This window comes from Myodes glareolus, chromosome 10 (genome assembly GCF_982192425.1).
Source record: "Myodes glareolus chromosome 10, mMyoGla1.1, whole genome shotgun sequence".
Taxonomy (NCBI): Eukaryota; Metazoa; Chordata; class Mammalia; order Rodentia; family Cricetidae; genus Myodes; species Myodes glareolus.
The window spans coordinates 670,867-693,793 of record NC_142035.1 but is presented as its reverse complement, the minus strand read 5'-3'; the positions used below and the strand labels follow the sequence as shown (position 1 = coordinate 693,793).

Sequence of the window (22,927 nt, the reverse complement as noted above, 5' to 3'; positions counted from 1 at the left end):
GCCCCTGGAAATGGGTGCCCAGTAGGGCAGGCACTTAGCAAGTGTGAAGAAGGAGTAAAGGTGAGGCCTGAGGGTCTGTCTGGCTGAGGGCAGTCAGAGACCAGGCAGGCCTCTCAGATGACCTGGCACTTCCGCAGACTGCTGATACTGTCAACTGGGAGCCAGGAATTAAAAATAAATTCCTGGCAAGACATTAGCATTCACCACCCCTGCTTGCCCAGCTTGTCTCTCCACAGAATGCCTTTCTTCTTGCATAGAGATCAGGGATAGTTTGGGATTCAGCAGGCTGGGTGGGCTCAATAGAGGGGCCCAGAGTCCAGGATCCTTGGGGATAGCCACCAGTCCTTCAACTTTGGAGTTTTCATCAGACACCCGTTCCCTACATAGTCTTCCTCTATGCGCATCTGAGACACAATGAGCCAGCAAGATGCAAGGCCAGGAGCTTGCCCTAGTCCTAGAGGACTGACCACTGATGGCAAGGGGTTATATCCTGCCCGAAACACCTATATGTTGACCTAGGGGAGGCAGGCCAAAAGTACCACCCTGTCATTAGGACATACTTTGCTTACGAGTGCCAATCCCTGAAGCCTTTGCCAGCATGGAAGACCCTGTGACTATGCAGAAAAACAAACCTTCAAGAGGTAACGGTGTTGAGCTATAACACACTAACCCCACGGAGCAGCCTTGAGGGCAGAAGTTCCAAGAGGCTATTAACCCAGCAGCAACAGCCAGGCACACAATAGCTCCAGCAACTGAGCAACTATCGCTTCCATCTGCATGTATCTCCAAAGTTCAGTGTTGGGGCCAAATCCCAACGCAATTGCGCTGGGATAGGGTTTTCTAGGGGGACTTAGGTCCTGAGGGCTCTGGCCTTATCCATGGATTAAATACCACCATAAAAAGTGCTTGTGAAGAGCTCTCCTGTCCTTCCACTTTCCTCTGTATTCTTGCCAGAATTTTGGGCTTCTAGCCTCTTCAAGTGCATAGTTAGTAATACTTAACCAACTAAGAAGTCAGCAACACTAAAAAAAAGCAAATCCAATAAGTAGGCCTGGGAACCCCAAAACCTATGAGGAAACTGGGCAAAGAAAAATTAAGCCTACCACCTGAGATCACATAGCAAGTAGGTGATTCAAAACGCTAGCACTGTGGACAGTATGACTTTCAGATTGAAGCCTAGGTCTCATCTGTGGCCTGTTTCTCGGCTACTAATCACAGTGACACTGGGAAGCTGCCAGAGGTGGGGCAGGGCAAGCAAGGAGAGACTACAGGAAACCAGGATTCTTCCTAGGGGCAGTGTGGAGGATAGAGTGTAGGCTCTGTTCCTCCTCGGCTCCTATGGGAGCCCCCAGATGCCATCTCCAAGCTGTTTGGGGAGATAGCATCCCCCTCTTTGGCTGGTGGGGGTTTCACAAATGTTGGGAATGAAGATATAGCTAAAATTAACCGTTATCAAGCTGCCAGCCCTGCAAATAAACCTGCCTCCCATTGGCTGTTGGTGATGTCACTGTCAGGTTAATAATAGCTGCGGTGCCCAGCTAACCACCTGTGTGGGTGCCTTCTGTGAGCCATGACCAGGCCAGCCTCCTGGAGTCAGTGTCCAACAGATGTGTGTCACTTGGCCCACTGTGCCTTACACAGGGTCTTGGGGACAGGGTGACTAGACACCTTCTAGTCAGAGAGTTTCCAGGGAGCTCCACCTGGTTGGGGCTGCCAGAAGCCTTCCGGGCCCCAAAGCACAGCCCCTGGGCATGGAGCCCATCACCAGTCATTTACCTGAGCCTGAGTCCTGGGCAGCCGTTGAAGCAAAGTCCTCCCTTGAGACCAGCTTCCAGGCCGGTACCAGGAGACCGAGAAAGCTCCTGGGGCAGCAAACAAACTGTTTCTATGATGAGGGGAGTTCTAGGCTCTGGGGCCTTAACAAACAATCGGTACCTTCCTGAGTGAGAGCAGCTGGGCAGGCAACCGGTGAATTGCAGACCTGGGAGACTTCAGCCCAGCCAGAACCAAATATACTATCCTCCAAGGCATGAGGCCTGCAAGGTCTGAGGCATCCTGAGTCTGTCAGGGAGCCCAGAGCCACAGGGAGCTGTTGCCATGGTGAGCAGCAGCTCAGCAGGCTGGAGGCTCCTCCCTCCTCCTCCAGGGAGCCCAGCATCATCCAAGGAGCAGAGAACTGCTCGTCCTCGGGAAACCATTAGGAGTATGACAGACACGGTGAGACACAAGTCACATTCCATCAGTGCCACACAGCAGACCCGTTTCTGGGGTAAAGTCAGGGTACTCCATCCAGTAACACCCAGAAACAGAAGGGAAGACCAGGAGAATCTTTAGGTCACGGAACTCACAGTTATTTCGTTAAGAGGAAAGTGCACCAGGCAAGTCGCTCTCCACAGCCAAGTCCAGGAGGATGGAGGGGACCCTGGGTGTGTGGTCAGGTCTTCTGAGGACTCCTTGGAGGAAAAGCTCCCTTCAGTGGTCCTGTCTTTAACTGGGGAAAGGGCACCCCAGCACCTGTGTGTTTGACACATGTTCTTAACCTTCTGACTGCCCAGGGAACGGCGCTCACAAGTGCCTGTAGGAACGCTCACCCCTTGAAAAGAATTGCCTTACCTTGGGCAGGGATCCTACAGGGAACAGCCAACCTTAGGAGTAACCACAGTCTACATGATCCAGGAGAAGCCCTGGGAGGCCTTCATCCCATGCCACCAATAGTCACACCTGAGGGCAAAGGGACGCAGAGGGGGTACAACATATAGAGGGGGTATAGTCCTTAAAAAAGATTTATTTTAAATTATGCATAATTTTAAATCTGAGGGGTGTCTATACATGTAAATGCCAATGAGACATCGAATCCCCTGGAACTGGAGTTACAGATAGTCGTGAGTTACCGGAAGTTGGTGTTGGAAACCGACCTCCCGAAGAACAGTACATGTTCCTAACTGCTGAGCTATGTCTCTCTAATCCCGTGCAGATCCTTTCAAAAGAGCGTGAACAGACTTGGAAGACCATATTTTTTGAGTTTCCAGAGAGTGAACATACCCGTGGAATCAACATCCAAATCACTCCCTTGTGCCCCTCCTGGTAATAACCACCACTCAGTGGCCACTCCTGTGAGGACTCCTGACACAGATTCCCTGGAGCTGTTTTTAAACAGTACCAACTGGAGCCTCCAACCTGCATCCTCCGTCTGACTCCCCTCCTGCTCATCAGCTTCCAAACATATCACTAAACAGACACCTGATATGAGCTGCTAATGAAGTCTGCCTTCAGCTCTGGGGTTCATGGTGAAATAGCCCCATGCTAAGGCAACAGACTATGCCAGGACTATGTCAAAGAACAAAATCACTCACTTCCTATCCGGGAAGCAAAAAGAGAGGACCAGGTCTCCCAATCCTCCTCAAGGGCACAGTCCACTACCTTAAAGACCTTCTCCTAGGCCTCTGCTCCAAGGAAAGCACTTTCTCCAACAGTCTCACCTCAGGGACCAAGCCTCCAAACACATCCACACTACACCACAGCCACCATGGCTGTGGGATTCAGCCACACTGTGTCAGATGCTATCATTTGTTTTGGGGGCTGAATACTATCCCACGCGGTTTTAACCTGCTACAGGCAAACTTGCCATAAACAGGTGTGTATGCGTCATATGTGATCGTTCTGAAACAGAGAGTCAAAGACTTTGGCATACTGCCTCTTGACTCTAAATTCAACCCCTGTGATGGTGGACAAGATGTGTATCAGTATCCCACTGGACCCAGGCAGTGGCTAATCCCCAGGCAGCACTGACCAGTTGTGAGCAGCTAGAAGCCCTTGGTGACTGGGTGACTTCCCTCACTGTGGATGCCCCTGCCCTCATTCCTCATATATCTGGTTTCCCTTCACTGTATATACAGAGCTTTGGGAAGTGACTCTGGGTTCTGTGATTTCCTCTGAAGATGGCTGGCCTTTGCTCAATTGACATTCGGCTCTCAGACATACACAGACTGCTTCCCAAGATGTTAGAGCCGCCATGTGACTCCTCCTGAGTGCCATTCGGCCTTCAGCCTCCGTCTCCCCCCAAGGCTTCCAGTGGACTTGCACTGAACCTGTGCTGGATGTGTCTGGGGCAGGCATTACTATAAATCGAAGCCCTTTCTCAAATAAATAAATAAACTAGGAAACCCACACACGCTGGCTGGAGTCATTACTGTTCAGTGCCCTTTGTTTTCTAGAATTTTCTTTCTATTCAGCCATGTGGTGGCCTCAGCCTGGTGAAGCCCAATGAGTCACACCTTTGAGTATTTATCTGTCTTGGTTCACAGGACTTTGAGACTGTGAGCGGCTGGAACGTGACAGCAGCTGGTACCTGCAGGCCCTGTCTTATAACCTACTGGCAGATGCTCCTGCTGGGTGAGAGTGAGCTGGGAGGGGCTTCCAGGCTGTCAGTCAACAAGAAGAGTTAAGTTTCCCTAGTGACCAGAGACACGGAACATCTTTTCACGTAATGACTGGCTGTTTGTAAATCTCTGGGAAAGGTCTAGTCAAGTCCTTGACCCAATTTAAATTGAGCTATTTATCTTTTTGTGTGTGTGTGTCAAGTTTTGAGAGTTCCTTAAAGATTATGAACACAAGTCCTTTGTCAGATGTATGATTTGAAAATATTGTCCTCTAGTTTGTAGGTTGCTTTCAATCTCTTAACAGCATTGCTCACAATGTTTTTCCAGCATGGTGGAGTACTCTAAGGCTAAGTGTGTGAGGCTTCCTTGACTCCAGTCTCTTAAAAGGTAATATTGACAAGATCAACTAAGTTTTTAACTTTGATGTAACCTAGTGTGTACATATTCATCTGGAATGGCGAGCTCTTTTTACATTGGCTGGCCTCAGTCGCAGTCATACTTGCCTGTTACCCATTTGTATATCTGATTTATAGCAATGTTTTTATTTATTCTTTGAGATTTTTTTTGACTTTTTGAGACAGGGTCTCATTCTAGTCTACTAGAGGACCACTGGAACTCACTATGTAGACCAGGCTAGCCTGGGATTCACAGAGATCTGTCTGCCTCTGCCTCTCAAATGCTGGAATTAAAGATATAGCTCTATGTTTGGCTTATTCTTTGAGAATTTTATACAATGTATTCTGATCACATTCATCCCTCTGCCTCAACTCCTAGATTCTTCCCCTCTTCCCTATCCACCCAATTTAATGAGCTCTTACGTTCTCTCTCTCTCTCTCTCTCTCTCTCTCTCTCTCTCAAACAAACAAAAAAACAAACAAAAAACAAAAGAGTTTAACTTGTATTGGCCAACTGCTCCCAGGCTCTGGAGCACCTGGCCTGTGGTCTATATTCAAGGTGTCACTCCACTGAAACATAAAACTGGCTTTTGTTCTCCTAGAACAGCCAAATGTTAACAGCGCCTTACCCAGGGTGGGCTTCATGTCAACCTCTCATCCTCCAAACTTGAATGTTGCCTGACTTGAGTTTTCACAAGTCTGTAACCTGGAAACTGTAACAGTCTATGCAAGAGGTCACAGTCTCTGTGACTTTCTATGTGCAACTTCCCTAATGTGTTTTGAAAACATTGTTTCCTTGATGTCTTCTACCACCTTTTGCGTTCTGCCCCTACTTCCACATAGATCCCTGAGCCTGTGGGGAGAGGCTGACATAGATATCCCTTTAAGGCTGAGCATCCTAAAATCTCTTATTCTCTGTTTGATGACCAGTTGTGGGTCTCTGTGATAACTGCCATCTCCTGCAAGAAGCTCCTTGGATGAGGGTTGAACAAGGCATCAATGTATGGGCATATCATATGTCACTGAGAGTCATCTTATTGCTATGTTCATTTAGCAGAATAAGAGTAGTGTATTTTACCCTAGGGTCCATGTCCTATCTAGCCTTAGGTGTGGGGTCGATTTGTTTGTTTTGTTTTGTTGGTTTGGGTTGTTTGTTTGTTGAGATAGGGACTCACTGTGTGGACCTGGCTGGCCTTGAACTCCGCAGAAATCTGCCTACTTCTGCCTCCTGAGTGCTGGGATTAAAGGAGTATGCTACCATGCCTGGTTTGTAGTTGATTTTTGTATGAGATGTCGATCGAAGTTTTTTGGGTTTTTTTGTTTGTTTGTTTGTTTTTTAGTTTGGGATTCTTTGTTTGTTTGTTTGCTTGCTTGCTGGTTTTTTTTTTCATTATAGATGTTCACTCCTCCCAGCACCATTTGTAGAAAAGATGACATTTCCCTAGTCAAGATAGCACGCTCCTATGATCCCAGAACTACAGGAAAGAAGATAGCAAGCCTGAGGCTAGCCCGAGCTGCATCATAAGCCCTATCTTGTAAAAGAGAAAAAAATAGAGATTACGTTTTCTCCATTGAATTGCTTCTGTGGCTTTCTTAGAGCACACTTAAAAAACATTCATCAGACTTTTTCTAAACTCTCCATTTGGTTTCATTGACTGATAGATTTTTGTTCTCGTCAGTACAGGAACACTGTGGAAGAGTGAACCCTTACCTCACACCATAGATAAAAATCAACTAGAGGAGTCAGCGAGATGGCTCAGTGGGGAAAGCACTTGGCAATACAAGTCTGGTGACCTGGGTTTGATCTCGACCCTCTCTAAGGTAGAACCAACTGCACACATGCACCACGTTCACGGCAGCAGTACTCATAACAGCCAGAAGATGAAACAACTTGAATATCCATCAACATACTGAGCTGCATTATATAAGGCTAAATATATTTAGCCATTAAAAGAAATGAATTTCTGACACTTGCTACAATGTGGGAACAGTTTTGCTGAGACACAAAAGTCACAATGTGTCTGAAATATCCAGACAGAGCAGCCTGAAGGCTGAAGTGTTAAAATCCTCTGTCCGGGGCCCTTTATCTCTTCCCAGATAGGACAGTGGGTAAGTTTGGAGAGACTTCTCTAGTTCTGGCAATCCTGAACGGTGCTCAGAACTAGAATCTAGAGTCTTATAGAGACAAACCCTGCAGAAAAGAGAGACTTACAATTCTAGGCTCTCAGTGTAGAGGTTTATGGCTCTGGGGTTTACTCATTAAATCCTGGTGCTTGGTAGCTTTGCAACCTTTTGCTTCCGGGAGGAGTTAAATGACTGCAGCAGGTAGCAACAACTGGCACTAAGTGTCATATTCTAGTGTGACAGCTGTCACACAGACCTTGAGTATTGAACTCTTAGCTCCACAGCAAGCATTACACCCCTAGCCTAGGGTGTCTGTCTAGGGTCTAGCTTTTGGTCTAAGGTAGCTGAGACACTGGGCCCTGAGGGCTCTCTGGAACGCCCGCAACCACCCAGGAAAGCAGTTTCTACCCCTTCTGACCTTGTTTATCCTCAGTTCCAACCACAGTAAACGCAATCACCAGTCCTCTATGCTACAGCCACCTCTGCCACTGCCTCTGCCTTCACACTGCTTCCAGCTCAGCGATCACAAAAAAACACCAGAGAGAAGCATTTTGTTGGGCCCAGTGTTGTAACACTAGGGGGCAGCAAAAGAGGGCATCTCCCTGTCAGCCTACAAAATAAGCAGACAGCCTGGGCCGCAGGAGGAAGGGTGTCTGCACCAATCGTAGCATTCATTCGTGTAACTAGAAGACTTGGTCTGTTTCAATGCCGAGATTATGCCGGTACACCAGGAGAAGTGTCTTATCTGGGTCTCTGTGAGAAAGTCTGGCATCCTCATAGTATCATAATCTTTATCCATTTTTGACCCCTTTTCTTTTTTTTTTGGTTTTTTTGTTTGTTTGTTTTTCAAGATAGAGGTTCTCTATATAGGCCTGGCTATCCTGTAACTTGCTCTGTAGACCAGGCTGGCCTCAGACTCACAGATATCTGCCTGCCTCTGCTTGCTGAGTATTGAGATTAAAGGTGTGCACCACTACCCCTGGCTTGTGACCTCTTTTCATCTGAGAAATTTTATATAAACCCTGGGACACAAGTATATGAAATAAGAATATAAATCAAATATTCACTGATAATATATAATAAAAATTTATTTTAGAAGTTTTTAATATATAACATTACTACATAATATAAAATTTTATCATTTATTAAAGAAAAAACAAGATTTACTTCTTGTGAGATGAGTGTGCTTTTTTGTTTTTACATAAAGAATTAAATCTCTGCCAAATATGTGATATTGCAGGATACAGAATCTTCAGCATTTTTCAGAGTTGATCAAGATTTTGATGTGATTCTGTCATCTTCAGTGCTTTGCTTGGCATGGTGCTTCACATAAATACACGGTACAAATGACAGAAGTGTGTATAGGGCCATTTCAGAGAGTGCTGGAAAACCTATACTAATCCTAAGCCAAAACTAATTTAATTTTTTTGTTTTTATTTTTGTTTTTGAGACAAGATTTCTCTGTGTACCCCCAGCTGTCCTGGAACTAGCTCTTGTACCAGGCTGGCCTGTACTCACAGAGATCCGCCTGCCTCTGTCTCCCAAGTCCTGGGACTAAAGGTTTGCACCACCACTGCCAGGCTACATTTAATTATTTTTTGAATCAAACTCAAACCAACAATGTCAGTTGTAACAAAGAGACACAAACTAATATGGCCATCAGTAACCCAAGGAGTTTTCCTCCTACTTAGATAAAGCTGGATCCTCGATTGTGCCAAAGAAAAAAAATTTCAAAATGAGCCATACTGAAACAAAATTAGTGGTTTATTAGGTGTTCACAGAGAGGGACATACAGACAAAAAGACAGTACACTCCCAATAAACGTTGGTGTGGGCTTCTCAAGAGCGCTACAGTTACAATTAGATTATTCTGTAATTGCTGCACATATTATCCTGTGGCTTTTTCTTTCTTTCCATTTATTTATTTATTTATTTAGGTTTTTTTTGAAACAGGGCTTCTCTGTGTAATGAGTTAGGAACTTGCTTTGTAGACCAGGATGGTCCTGAACTCACAGAAATCCACCTGTTTCTGCCTTATGAGTGTTGGCATTAAAGGCAGGCACCACTATGCCCCAAGAATCCCTAATAGCTAGGGTTTTTTTTAAGTTTTTTTTTATTTATAAGTTTTTTTCATTTTACATACCAACCACAGTTCTCCCTTTTTCCCCTCCTCCTGCTCTCCGCCACATCCCCCATCCAAACAGCTATTTTTAAAATCAAGTCTAATACAATGCAATTCATTAATATGCTAATTTGATATGTAATGCTAAGAGAAATGACAGGAAGAAAACCTTAAGTCTTTGTTTTCTTTAATAAAGCCATTGTTTGCATCCCCAGAACTTAATAAAAGCTGGGCAGGTATGAAAGTCACTTAGTCCAGCACTGACAAGTTAGAAATAAAAGATCCCTGTAGCAAGCTGATTGGCTAGAATAACCAGACTTGGCCAGCTCCAGATGTGTGCACACACACAGGCATATACATAAAAGCTCACAGACATGTACGTTAAAACTTCTTGAAAATAAAATAATTGGTTTTAACTTATGTAAATTTGATCTCATTATTTAAAACCAGAGTAACACAGCTCTCTGCATTCTGCTTTAGTGATTTAATTTGGTCTTTCCAACTTAACTTGAACATCTGCTTGTTTAAATCTTTAAAGCACCTGACTGGTTTTCACTGGGAGTGAATGAAATCCGTAAGTCAGCTTGGTTGCAGCCTGTGGACATGGGCTCCTTCCAGTTCTCGCCTCAGCACACAATTAATATTTCTCTATTCCTAGGGGCTGGAAAGTTGGCAAACATGAACTCCTGAGTTTGATTCACAGCACCTGTATGGATTGTTTTGTCTCTTTAAGAGACAAGCCACGCCCACTCCCTCCCCTGTCTGCTGAGACAGGCGGGTCTTCAGCTTCCAGCCTGAGCTCTCTCTCTTTTCCTTCTCCCTCTCAAAAAGGCAGCTTCTGCCTTTACCCCCTTCTCTCTCCTCTCCCTCTCTTCCTCTCTTCCTCTTTCTCTCTCTCTCTCTCTCTCTCTCTCTCTCTCTCTCTCTCTCTCTTTCCCCCTCTCTGCTCTTCTCCCCTTCTCCCCTCCCTTCCATAACCACTAAATAAATGTCCAACCTCACTCTGCATGGTGGTATGCCTGTCTGTCTCTCGCCCACCACTTGGGGACCTGCAGCATTTCTGCTGCCTGTCACCTCCAGGGATTCTGCAGCAATTTTTAATAATCCATTACAGCATCCATTTAGAAAACAAGGCAAGCTGGCACATACTTGTGATCTCTATGCTTGGGTTGTAGTGACAGGTGGAACCCTGGGGCTGGCTGACCAGCTAGCCTAGCCTAATCAGTGGAACCCAGGTCTCAGTGAGACACTGTCTCTCCCCTGCAACCATGGCTTTTAAAGATAGGACTTCCATGAGTAGCCCTGGCTGTCCTGTAACTCATCATGTAGACCAGGCTGCCCTGCCTTTGCCTCCCAAGTGCCTCTGCCTCTCTCTCTCTCTCTCTCTCTCTCTCTCTCTCTCTCTCTCTCTCTCTCTCTCTCCTCTCTGAGTGTTCTGCATGTATACCTGCATGCCAGAAGAGGGCAGCAGATCCTATTATAGATGGTTGTCAGCCACCATATGAATGGTTTCTGGAAATTGAACTCAGCGCTTCTAGAACAACCAGTGCTCTTAACCACTGAACCAGCTCTCCAACCTGAACCCAATCTCTTAAACAACAGTTCTTCTGTGCTATTCGGGGTTTTACTTGGTCTGAGGGATTCTTCAGTTTGCCAATCTCCCTCATTATCTTCTTTGCCTTGTGAGGATCCTTAGGCTCACAGGTGCCCCGGCTGCTTTGACTCTGTGCAAGTCCTGGTGCTTGAGTGTGCTAAGCTTTACCATTAAATCAACATCTCTCTCTCTCTCTCTCTCTCTCTCTCTCTCTCTCTCTCTCTCTCTCTCTCTCTCTCCACACACACACACACCCCCACCCCCACCTCTCTTGGCTTTTCGAGACAGGGTTTCTCCGTGTAACTGCCCAGGCTGTCCTGGAACTCACTCTGTAGAGCAGGCTGCAGGCTGGCCTTAAACTCACGGTGATCTGCCTGCCTCTGCCCCCAGTGCTGGGATTAAAGGTGTGCCTCACCACTGCTTGACCAGCATTTCTCTTTTTGAAAAAAAGTGGACAAGTCCTGAAGAATGACATCTGAGGTTGACCTCTGACCTACACACATCCTCTTTTTTTAGTTTCCTGCTTCTAACTAGATGCTGCTGGTGTCTATAAGCACATTGGTTTCTGTGTGTTGATTTGCGTCTTACAATCATGCTGCCCTCATATATGTATACACACACACACACACACACACACACACACACACACACACACATATATATATATATATATATATATATATATATATAAATGTCCAACTATCTCCTTCATAGGATTCCTTGGAACCCTCTACAAACTCTACAAAATGAATCACACATTCATTGCCTGTTAATAGAAATAGTTTCACATCTCCATTTACAATCTGCTTGCTTCTTGTTTCCTTATTTTATTTTTCTGGTTAGGACTTCTTGTGGGTATGGAATAACTGTGGTAAGAGAGAAGAGTCCCAACCTGCAAAACTTAATCCACAGCCTTACTAGATGAAGATGCTCCTCACTCTCCATTATTTTATAAGTTCATAGTTGCTTGCTGATGCATTTTTTTTACAGTTATTGCTTTAAAGTCTTTGTGAGATAATTCCAGCATCTGTGTAGTCTCAGAGCTAGTGTTTGCTGCTTGTCACTTCCTGTGTGAACTGAAATTTTCCTGGTTCTTTTCTGCTGAGTTAGCAGAATAAAATCTGAAGATTTTTATCCTGTAGTTCAGCCTTTTTGAGGAATAAGCATCTTTGGTTGAAATGCAGAGCACTGGACTATTGGCGGCACATGCCTATAATCCCAGCACTCAGAGGTGGAGGTGGAAAGAACAGGAGTTCAAGGCCATCCTTGGCTATAGAACAAGCTAGAGGCTAGCCTGGGCTACATGAGATCCTGTCCAGAAGAAGGAAGAAAGAAATTAAAGACTCTAGAACACTGAAGTGGATGTCTGGGACAGCCTTGCCCAGGCTAACCACTGTATTTCAGGGTCATGGTTTATAGATTTCATAGCCAAGCCTGGAAATAATTTTTGTAAGTATATGTGTATGTGGTGTGTGTGTATGTACGTATATGTGTGTGTGTATGCACACCACACACACTGTGGTGGTTTGAAAGAAAATAGCCCCCAAAGGGAGTGGCACTATTAGGAGAGATGACTTTGTTGGAGTGTGTGTGGCCTTATTGGAGGAAGTGTGTCACTGTGGAGGTGGGCTGTGAGGTCTCCTATATGCTTAGGCCACACCCAGTGTTTCAGACACTTCCTATTGCCTGTGAGTCAAAATGGAAGAACTCTCAGCTCCTTCTCCAGCACCATGTCTGCCTGCATGGTGCCCTGCTTCCTGCCATGATGATAATGGACTAAACCTCTGAACTGTAAGCAAGCCACTACAATTAAATGTTTTCCTTTATGAGAGTTGCTGTGGGACCAAATAAATAAATAAATAAATAAATAAATGAAATCAGCCGGACGGTAGTGGCACACGCCTTTAATCTCAGCACTCTGGAGACAGGGCAGCTGGATCACTGTGAGTTTGAGGCCAGCCTGGTCTACAGAGTACGTTCCATGACAGGCTCCAAAGCTATATAGAGAAACAAAGAGTTGCCATGGTCATGGTGTCTCTTCACAGCAATAAACCCTCTAAACCACACACACATATATGAATACATGTTAGTATTATGTGGGGACAGGTATGTGTGTATGTGGTGTGTGTGTATGTGTGCATGCTAGTTATGGATGTACCTGCAAGTTCAGAGGTTGATGTAGATGTCTTCCTTTATCATTCCCACCTTCTGTTTTGAAGCAGAGTCTCTCACTTAAAACCAGAGTTTGCCCATTCAAGATAGTGTAGCCAGCCAGCTTGCTCTAGGGATGCTGTTTCCATATCCTGCAGGCAGGGTACAACACTCACCTGCATTATGTGTCCTAGAGATCCAAACCCTGGTTCTCAGGCTTATGTTGCAAGTACTGTATTCACTGAGCCATCTCCTCAGCCCCTGAAAATCTTTAATATCACTCTGCAGTATTTATTTTTATTTTATAAACTTTATTGCTGAAAAACCTTGCAAGTAAATTAAAGCATTACACATCAAAATCAACCTTTATTTAAATCAGCAAATTAATCTTTATTTGAATAAAGATTCAAAGTCTATACAATTCAGTGAATTTCTATACAGTTAAAAAGTGAATTTGGTGGCTGGGCAGTGGTGGCACATGCCTTTAATCCCAGTACTCGGAGGCAAATGCAGGTAGATCTCTAAGTTCAAGGTCAACCTCGGCTATAGAGCAAATTCCAGGATCAGCAGGGCTACCCAGTGAGGCCCTGTCTAGAAAAACTAAAAAATAATAAGAAAATAAAATGCATCCAGAAGGGAAGTTGTAGCGCTTCACATTAAATTTTAGATTTTAGTACTGGATCTATTTTATGCTGTTATCCACATGGTCCAAGTGAACAGTGACTAAGGTTTCAGAAGAGTGGGTAGAACCGAAAGGCTCTAACCTTGTATTGAAATGCCTGCCTGCCACCTGCCACTCATGAGCCTGGTCCTTTTCTCACAATCAGTTGATAATGGTGACTTGTGAAGGGCATTTGACTTCCCAGGCCTGGCCACTGTTCAGGAATGGGGGTGGCACCTGTGGTTGCCGCCTGTATTCCACTCTACTTAAGAACTATTACATGACAGATTCTACGTAGCTGCTAGGAACCCAGAGATGGACAGGTGCACTATCCTGTATACTTCACTTAGCCAGCAAATGAAAAACAAAGACAAAACATTGTGAACCATGATAATATCATGATATTTGCCTTGTTTTGTTCTTTAAGACAGGATCTTACTATGTATTCTGGACCCTTTAATCCTCCTGCCTCGGCCTCCTGAGTGCTATGATTTACAAGTATATGCTACCTCTCTGTATGTGTGCTTGTATGTATTTCTAGAGATTGAACCCAGGGCCTTGGGCAAACACTCCTACACTGAGCTACTTCCCCTACCCAGTATCTAGCGCTGTGGGAGAATGCTCTTGTACACTCTAAGGATTTGTCACTCATATTGGTTTAATAAAACACTGATTGGCCAGTAACCAGGCAGGAAGTATAGGTGGGGCAAACAGACTAAGAGAATTCTGGGAAGAGGAAAGGCAGTGAGTCAGTCACCAGCCAGATGCAGAGGAATCAAGATGAGAATGCCTCACTGAGAAAAGTTACCAAGCCACGTGGCTAAACATAGATAAGAATTGTGGGTTAATTTAAGATGGACGAGCTAGCTAGGAATACGTCTGAGCCATTGGCCAAACAGTGCTGTAAATAATATAGTTTCTGTGTGATTATCCCATCTATAATCTAGCTTCTATTGAACACATACCATGTGCCAGGCACAGATCTTAGCATTTATAGGAAACTTCCTAACCTCAAGATAGTCCATCCTATAACTAAGATACTTTTGCATTTTACCAAAAGGAAGTTAAAGGAATAAAAAGTTGCTGACCTCATAAACTACCACCTATAAGGCTTTATTAAACACTAGTCATTGTATTTTCTTCTGCAGTAGTGACATCATCTAGATGGTACCAGGTCCTGCCATTGGCAAAGGCGCTGGGGCTGAGGCACTGTAAAAACAGCATTCTCCAAGCGTAGACCAAGGAGTCCCAAGGACCCTGGTCCTGTCTCAGTCTTTGGCAGAGTTCCCACCTCAACCTCAGATGCCTTGGCTGGAGTAGAGTACAGGTAGCAAACACGGGCTCCATTTCCATTCCTGTGCACCCATCTGTGAGAGAGGAATAGGCTCGGGAGTTGTAAACATTGGCAGAGCTTTTCCGTCCTGACCTCCCGGTCCCAAATAAGCACACAGAAGCTTATATCAATCATAAAATGTTCGGTCAATAGCTCAGATTTATTACTAACTAGGTTTTACATTTAAATTAACCCATTTCTATTAATCTATGTATTGCCACGTGACTTGTGGCTTTACCTGCCCTCCAGCATTTTGTTTCTTGGGGGGCTCGCTGGCGCCTCTCCTGACTCCCCCTTCTTCATGTGAGTCCTCAGTTTTATTGTTCCGCCTAACTTTATCCTGCCTTGCTTTAGGAGAATCAGTTTTATTATTAACCAATGAGAGTAATACCTACTCACAGTGTACAGAAGGAATATCCCACAGCAAGGAGTGGCAGATGGCAGGTAGACGTTATAAGACAGACTCTGAGCACCAGCCTTTCCTTCCCACTAAGTGTGAAATTTTGGTCATCATCCACTTGGGCTTATCAGCCTCATCTGTACAAGACAGCATCCAAGCAGCAATCTGGACCGAACCAGCCTCTGTGCAGCAAGCCAACAGTGAACTCACATACACATAGTTCTCTGCCCTTTGTTTCCCATAGCTAGAGACCAAAATTCATATCCCTTTCATTCTCCTCTATCCTGACCCAGTACCTAAGCCTTGCAGATGCTGAGGCCTCCAAAATCCACCAAGCAGAGAAAGGCTGGTCTTCTCTGACCTCATCATTTTTAGTTGGCTGGCATCCACTCTGCCTGTAGTAATTCAGAGTAGAAGCTGAATCATAAGTCAGCTGCTGGCCAGACCAAGCAGCCAGTGAGAGGCCACACTTCAGGGCTCCTGCTGGCCAGACCAAGCAGCCAGTGAGAGGCCACACTTCAGGGCTCCTAAGTCTGGATTTCCGATGGTCAGCAGCTGGAGTTTGACAGTGATGTAACTGGCCTCACTAGATACTTCAAAGAGATAAGAAAGGGCTAGGTGTCTGCTCTGAGGTCATAGCAAGCTGCACAGAGGCTGGGTAGCTGAGGACCAAGCCCTACAGTTCCTTGCCCCACACTAATCTCTGCTAGCGTGTGTAGAGATCAAAAGACAATTTCGTGTAGTCAGTTCTCTCCATTCACCTTATATGGGTTCCAAGGACCTAACTCAGGTTACTAAGTTTGCAAGAGAAGTGACTTTACTTGCCAGATTGTATTTTTTCCACTTTAACGAAAGAATATCCCATGCTCCCTTTGACAACACATATATTAAAATTGGAACAATGCAGAGATTAACATGGTCCCTGAACAAGGATGCCATGCAAATTCATGAAGCATTCCATAGTTACAAGAGAAAAAATAAAGAATATCCCAAGTTGGCACGGTGGTGCATGCCTGGGACTTCTGCACTTGGGTGGCTGAAGCAAGAGGATCACTTAGGCCCAAAGGTCTAAAGCCAGCCTGGATAGCAGAGTGAGACCTCATCTTGGATAGGAAAGAAGGGGAAATGGAGGGAGAGGGTAAGGGAAGGAGAGGGACAGACACACACACTTAGAGACAGACAGATGAAAGAGACTCACTTCAGACTCTACTACAGATGCTGATAGGTGAGACTGAGAATGAGGTGAGATGATTAGGCAGGCCCGGAGCACAGCCCAGGGTGGCCTGGGAGAGACAGCAGGCCAAGCTGGGGATAATCAGCAGATGGTCCCCACTGTCAGTCTCCCCACTGAAGCCTCCCCAGCCATATCCATCCAAGTGAGGTGCCTAGCTTAGCCCAATGTGGGAAATTCTCACAGTCCCTTTTCTCTCCTTTCCCAGGTGTTGACCCACATGCTACACCTTGGACTACAAACGCTGCTCCCAAGAGGATACTATAGTGGAGAAACGGGCATAGCACTTCTATGGTCTTAACCTGTCCAACCCCAGGAGAAAACTGCACCTCCAAACTGTCCAGCCCTAAGACATCCAAAAAGGCCCCAGATGGGACACAACCTTAGTCCCACTGAGCAGATTCAGAGAGACCGCACATCCCCCAGGACAGGACAACATAGGTTGTCAAGTTGTCAGTGACCACAAGCCACACACATCCTAGCCATTTCTGAGTTTTACAGGAAATAGCTTACACAAGACACAAGATGGAAGCAGAGGACAAAACAGAGGAACTTTGGTTCTTCAAACTCAAACCTTATTGCCTCTAAACCAGCACCCTTGCTGGGCCGCTTCTTGTCTGGTGTCCCGTGTTTGCACAGATGAGGTCTCAACAAATCCAAGCATGGGGTCTCAGTCAAAACCTCCTTGAGACCTCAGGGACACAAGAGTACCCCTTGGGTCCTACAAGTCTAGGCTCTCCCTGAACCCCGGCATGAAGGCAAGTCTAGCATCTTTCATTGTAAGAGAAGCATGCTGCACAAAACTGGCTCATGGTCCTCCCAGTCCCCATGGGGGTCTGGCAGAAAACTGACTGCCTGGGGAGGGAAGGGAGGCCAGGTCATGCTAGTCAACCTCAGAGCTCCAAGCACTTGATTCCCACAAACACGAGGACTCTGACCAACAGTGCAATAGTGCAAGTCTCTGCCTGATGCTATAGCTACTAGAGACGGCCTCTGTTCACAGCTCTCCCCACCCCCACGCCTTCGTCTGTACCTTATCTTCCACCCCTCCTTTCCAAGCAACAGAACACAGGTCTGGGACTAGTGAATAGTGACAGAGGTGACTCCTCAGCTTCCCAAGAGCGGGCTAGTCCCTGAAGGGCCGCCTGGGGGCTCCAGGCACTATGCAGTGCGCCAGAAAACTGAGATTGCGATGCAGACACGTGCGCAGGGGCAACTGCCCCTTGTGCTTACTTATGTGAGTTAGACGGACTTACTGAGCCAAGAGTCAGAGTGAGGCACTTGGAAAACAAAGCCTGCGGGGATCAGCGTAAGCAGCGGACAGCTACAAGTAAAGAAGAAAACACCAGACAAACTGGGCTACGTGAGGCCACAAACGAGGGGTGGCACAGACCGAGGGCACAGGAACCGCTGGAGATTCTTTAACCACTTCTATCTGGGACCTGGTGTTCCCAGTCCGAACAAGGAAGTGAAACGCAGCAGAGCAGGGCTTTGAAAAGAGGTGGACCCCTGATGTTTGATCAAAGTGGTTTGGGCCAAGGTGGAGCCTGCGAAACTCTGCGTTGCAGAAGATGGGGCGGATCTTCGCTTGGCTAGCGGTGTAGTCTAATAAGGAAGGGCGGGACCTCATCGTGCTAGGGCGGATCTAAAAGAGGTCTCTAGGGCTCAAAGATCTCAGGGATGGCCCCCACCACAGTGATAGAGGCGGGGCCTTGCCGCTCGCTCCACCCCCCCGTGACGTGTCTGTTGCCCGTGCAGGCAGGCGAGTAAGTCCGCGCGTGCGCGTCGCGCGCGGCTCGTGGAGTCGCGGTCTCCCGTGGGTATTCCTGCAAATGGGTTCCGTGGCCTAGTGCCCCATGCATTACCACCCGTGATCGTGCACCGAGGTCCGCGAGGAAGGGTTGCCGCCGAGGTGAGGGCGGCGGCCGGAGGTGGGGGGAGGCGCGCGCCTTCTAGGGGCCGTGCACTTACAAAGCGCCTTTGTCTCACCGCGCAGCCGGTCCGGGCTGGTTAGAACCACTCAGAAGCCGGGCGGCTGACAGGGCCGGGGGACTCGGAGTCCACACCGCTGTGCGGTGACCAGGCCCACATTTTGCTCAGGTCTCCACATCGCGCGGGTCCTGAAGGATGGCAGCCATCCCTTCTAGCGGCTCGCTCGTGGCTACCCACGACTACTACCGGCGTAAGTAGCCCCTCGCCGGCCCCGCCCAGAGCTGGGCTAGAGCCTTGTGGCTGACCCGCCTCCCCTCCCCAGGACGCCTGGGCTCCTCGTCCAGCAGCAGCTCCTGCGGAAGTGCAGAGTTCCCTGGGGACACCGTGCCCCACCCCCCGGGTGAGTGCAGAACCGGCCAGCATAAGGGCAAAGTTCACATCCTGAGGTGGGGGGGGGGAGTGTGGAGAGGGACAGGACCCCACTGGGATGACAACATCCTGACCCTCCTTTGCTCCTCTCAGGTCTACCCAAGGCCGACCCTGGCCAGTGGTGGGCCAGCTTGTTTTTCGGGAAGTCCACCCTCCCATTCATGACCACAGTGTTGGAGTCTACTGAGCAGTGAGTCCATCTTCCATAAAGTTGCAGGGATGGCCCCAGTGAAACTAACTTCTGACTCACTGACTTATGCTCTCCCTGCAGCCCGACAGAATCCCCCCAGGCCTCCAGAAGCCCGGTCACCCGTGGCCTGGCTCCTGAAACCATGAAGCAGCCGTCAGTCGTCCATCCTGGCCAGGCCAACACGAGGGCCCCGTCCTGACCTAGCAGAACCACAGCAAACCCAGCTTCAGTGGCGCTAGGCCAGAGCCCCACCCACCCACCCCACCCTGTGAGCTAGGAAGGTTGACGCAAGCAACCAGCACCAAGACTCCAGCAGAAGCTAGAGAAAAGCACCTCTGTTGGTACACAGTACTGAGCTTTCCTGATCCCATAACTGTGCCTTGCACCAAGCAGAAAATAAACTCCCAGTAACCACCTCCCCATGGTATGTTTGAGACATTTCTGAATCCAGTGTTTCTTCTTGCTGCACTGCTCCAAGGTCTTCCTGACAGCTCCTTTGAGACCTTTCCCAGTGATATCCCTGGGTCTGGTGAGCTTTCCTCGTAAGTTGGTCTGGCCCCAGAATCTGGAACCTAGGGTAGCAATTAGCCACTAGGTAGACAGTCCAGGGGAGGCTGGACCTCTGAATGTGTTTGGGGGCTTTCTGCTGGAGGGACCCTATGCCTACAAAGGAACCTGGTGGATGGACTTACTGCGTGACTGGTTCCCCAAGGTTGGGGATACTGGAGAAAGGACCCTAGTAACTAGTAGTCTAGCCTCAGGGTAAGAGGACTGAGGAACCATGGAGGGTGGCTTAAGCCAGCAGAGTAAGGAGTCTTAGGTGGGCACAACAGGCCTTCCTACTGCTTCACCGCTCTGCCTAGGGAACTGAGACCTGTGCCTCTGACAGCTGAGCCTCCCTCCTGCCTGCCCTCGGGGTGTCCAGGTGGCTTGTGGGGTGCTGCCCTTACTCCTGAGCAAGCTGAAGGAGGAGGAGGCGCTTCCCACCTTTGATGGACTCAGAACCAGAAATGTGGCCCACTCAGGCTGAACTGTGCAGACAATGCTGATTGCAGCTGCTCATTGTCAGAGCTGGAACACAGCCAACAGCTCCAGGCCGTGTGCAGCATTGTTCCATCTTCCCATAGTTCCCCCCCCATAGGCTTCTGGTCTTCAGACTGAAGTCCCAAGGGTTTCCCGTTGGAGAGTTGTGGCTTCTCTGAAGTCGGGCCAGGTTATACAGCTGCAGCCAGCAGAACTGGGATGTGGATGTTTTAGTGACTGCAGAACGGTTAGAAAACAGTTGGGAATAGCCATATAAAGAGTGATCCTGCCAGGCGGTGGTGGCGCACACCTTTAATCCCAGCACTTGGGAGGCAGAGTCAGGCAGATCTCTGTGAGTTCGAGACCAGCCTGGTCTACAAGAGCTAGTTCCAGGACAGGCTCCAAAGCTACAGAGAAACCCTGTCTCGGGAAAGAAAAATATTAAACTCAGTTAAAAAAAAAAAAAAGAGTGATTCTAAGAGAATAAAGGAAAGAAGTTGGGATCCACTCTGGTTCTTGGATGATAAAACCTCAGAACAGATGTGCCTGGTGCTGGGTGCCCTGCAGCTTCTGGAATCACCTCCTATGATTTCAGACAAAGTAGGGCAGGTCTGTTTGCACATTCTATTTGTTTACACTGTGCAACAAAAACAGTGCTGGCAGGCACCTGTGTGTGATATCAGGACTTTGTTCTCAGAATCTCAGGTCAGACTTTGAAAGTGTGTTCAGGCCAGGCAGCCATATCCATGGTCTTTGCCAGCAGCACCTGTGGGTTTGGGTCACTCCCTCTTCAAAAAGTCCCCGTGGCTTCTAAAAGTCATACTTTTCTCACAGTGAGGCAACCATATATTCAAGGAGCCAGGCCCGTTTTTCCCACAGACCTTGCTACCATAGAGTCACCCTTTGTTACTAAAGGTATTCAGTCTACCTGGAGCTGAGGAAATAACTCAGTTGAGAAAGGCTTACCCTGCAGATGTGCGAAGACCTGAAAACTTAACCTGACCTTTGGAATCCCCATGAAAACCAGATGTGGTAATGCTTGTTAGTCTCAGTGCTGGGGACTCAGATTCTTGAGGTGGGCGAGCCATCTACCCTAGTCTAATTGGTGAGAGATCCTTTCTTTTAAAGTGACACCTGCCTGAGCAACAACATCTAAAATTGTCCTCCAACCTTCACATGCAAATGCAGAGTACCTGGTGACACACAGACTCTTGAAACATAGGAAGGAGAAAGATACATACCTCACCTTTCACAAGGAAAGGGAAAAGATTTCCAAAAAAAAAAAAAAAAAAAAAAAAAACCTGCAAAGTTTAAAGTTGTCTTTAAAATACCAGTTCACTCGGTCAGACTTTCCTGGGAATGGCAGTGAGCCCAGCAGATTCATGATAAGCCAGGCGCATTAAGGCAGTGATTCTGAGAGGATATGGACACCTGTGCAATGTAAACATCCTGGAAGAAGTCGTTGGAGACTGAGTTGATACTTTTTATCTCCTGATACTTTTTATCTCCAAGAATCAAAGTAAACATTTGTGAAAGAAAATCAAGCCAAGGCTAAGGAGCTGTAACACGTGTTTGAGTATAATAGAATTATGACTGATGACACACCTGGATATACCAGATTTTCGGGAATTTTCTACAGCTCATATGAATAACACCTGTAACAAATACAACCTAAAGAAGGTTTCGTGTCTTAGTATTTGACAAGGCTTCTCATAACATCAAATAAGCCTCATTTAATTGCTGTCTTTTATGAAAAAAGAAATCCTGAGGCTACAAAACCCCTTCTGGAAACTTAAAAGTTTAAAGCCACTTTGTTTTTTTGTTTGGTTTGGTTTGGTTTGGTTTTTGAGACAAGATTTCTCTGTAACTTTGGAGCTTGTCCTGGAACTCATTCTGTAGACCAGGCTGGCCTCAAACTCACAGAGATCTGCCTGCCTCTGCCTCCTGAGTGTTGGGATTAAAGACGTGAGCCACCACTGCCCGACTTTTCAACCAACTTTTAAATTAATCCAAGTTAGAAGAATCGAATCTAGAATTTGGCTTTGGAATTGTCAAACACTTGATTAGGTATGACCTTAGTTATATATTTAAGCAAAGTAATAAGATATTTAAAGGAAATCTAAGTTACACGGTTGTGAGCAAAACTTGTCCTTACTAATAAAAGACTGAGTCACACACAACACGAAGAAGACATGAGATTGAACACAAACCCTAAACTGGTTACCTGAGTTAAACTAATTTGAGATACTAGTTTTTTATCTATGCTATTACTAAGATTAGTCCCTTTTTTAAGAGGGGTGTTTAAGACAAGGTCACATGTAGCTCCAGTTGGTATTAAGCTTGCTATGTTGAGGATGCCCTTGAACTTCTGACCCTCCTGCTTCCTCTCGAAGAGCCTGTGATTTCAGGTGCACACCATCATGCTCAGTTATCCAATGCTGTGGGTGGAACCCAAGACTTTATGCTTTTTAGGCAAGTGCTCAACCAGCTGAACTACAGCCCCAGCCCCTAAGCTAATTTAAAAGAACTCTAAATAGATCTTTTCAGTCCTTAGCTTTGACTACATGAGATAGATAATTCCACTAGGCCTTTGACTATCTGAAAAGTATCAACAAGCTGGATTTGGTGGTGCACGCCTTTAATCCCAGCACTCGGGAGGCAGAGGCAGGTGGATCTCTGTGAGTTTGAGACCAGCCTGGTCTACAAGAGTTAGTTCCAGGAGGGGCTCCAAAGCTACAGAGAAACCCTGTCTCAAAGAACAAACAAACAAAAAAAAAGTTCCAGGACACTGAGAAATCTTGTTTCAAAAAATGGGTTGGAGGGTGGGGGCAATCCATCATCTTTTTCTCGCTGTTTTTCTGTTTCATAATCTGGAACACTGAATGATTCTCTTCCTCTCTAAGTGACAACCTTACCACAAATGGAGTTTTCTTCATCTGTTTTGCACATATGAGGTTTTCCTTG

The 22,927-nt window shown here is 46.7% G+C and overlaps 1 protein-coding gene and 1 non-coding gene across 5 annotated transcripts; both read left to right on the top strand.

Annotated features, from left to right (window-relative positions):
- The first annotated feature begins 16,021 nt into the window (after positions 1-16,021).
- Positions 16,022-16,125, top strand: LOC125405123 (U6 spliceosomal RNA). Its single transcript, XR_007233476.1, has one exon. It is a non-coding gene; the product is annotated as a U6 spliceosomal RNA (small nuclear RNA).
- A 2,008-nt stretch (positions 16,126-18,133) lies between these two features.
- Ppdpf (pancreatic progenitor cell differentiation and proliferation factor) lies at positions 18,134-19,358 on the top strand. Of its 4 annotated transcripts, none has more exons than XM_087910897.1 (5): positions 18,134-18,275; positions 18,490-18,571; positions 18,644-18,721; positions 18,844-18,940; positions 19,022-19,358. In XM_087910897.1, the coding sequence occupies exons 2-5, from the start codon at positions 18,517-18,519 to the stop codon at positions 19,137-19,139; spliced, it is 348 nt and encodes a 115-aa protein (XP_087767023.1). In that variant the 5' UTR covers positions 18,134-18,275; positions 18,490-18,516; the 3' UTR covers positions 19,140-19,358. The 4 variants fall into 4 exon arrangements, with proteins under 4 accessions (XP_087767023.1, XP_087767020.1, XP_087767021.1 ...); XM_087910894.1 differs by having other exon boundaries at positions 18,137-18,301; XM_087910895.1 differs by having other exon boundaries at positions 18,137-18,301; positions 18,386-18,571.
- Positions 19,359-22,927: the final 3,569 nt, after the last annotated feature.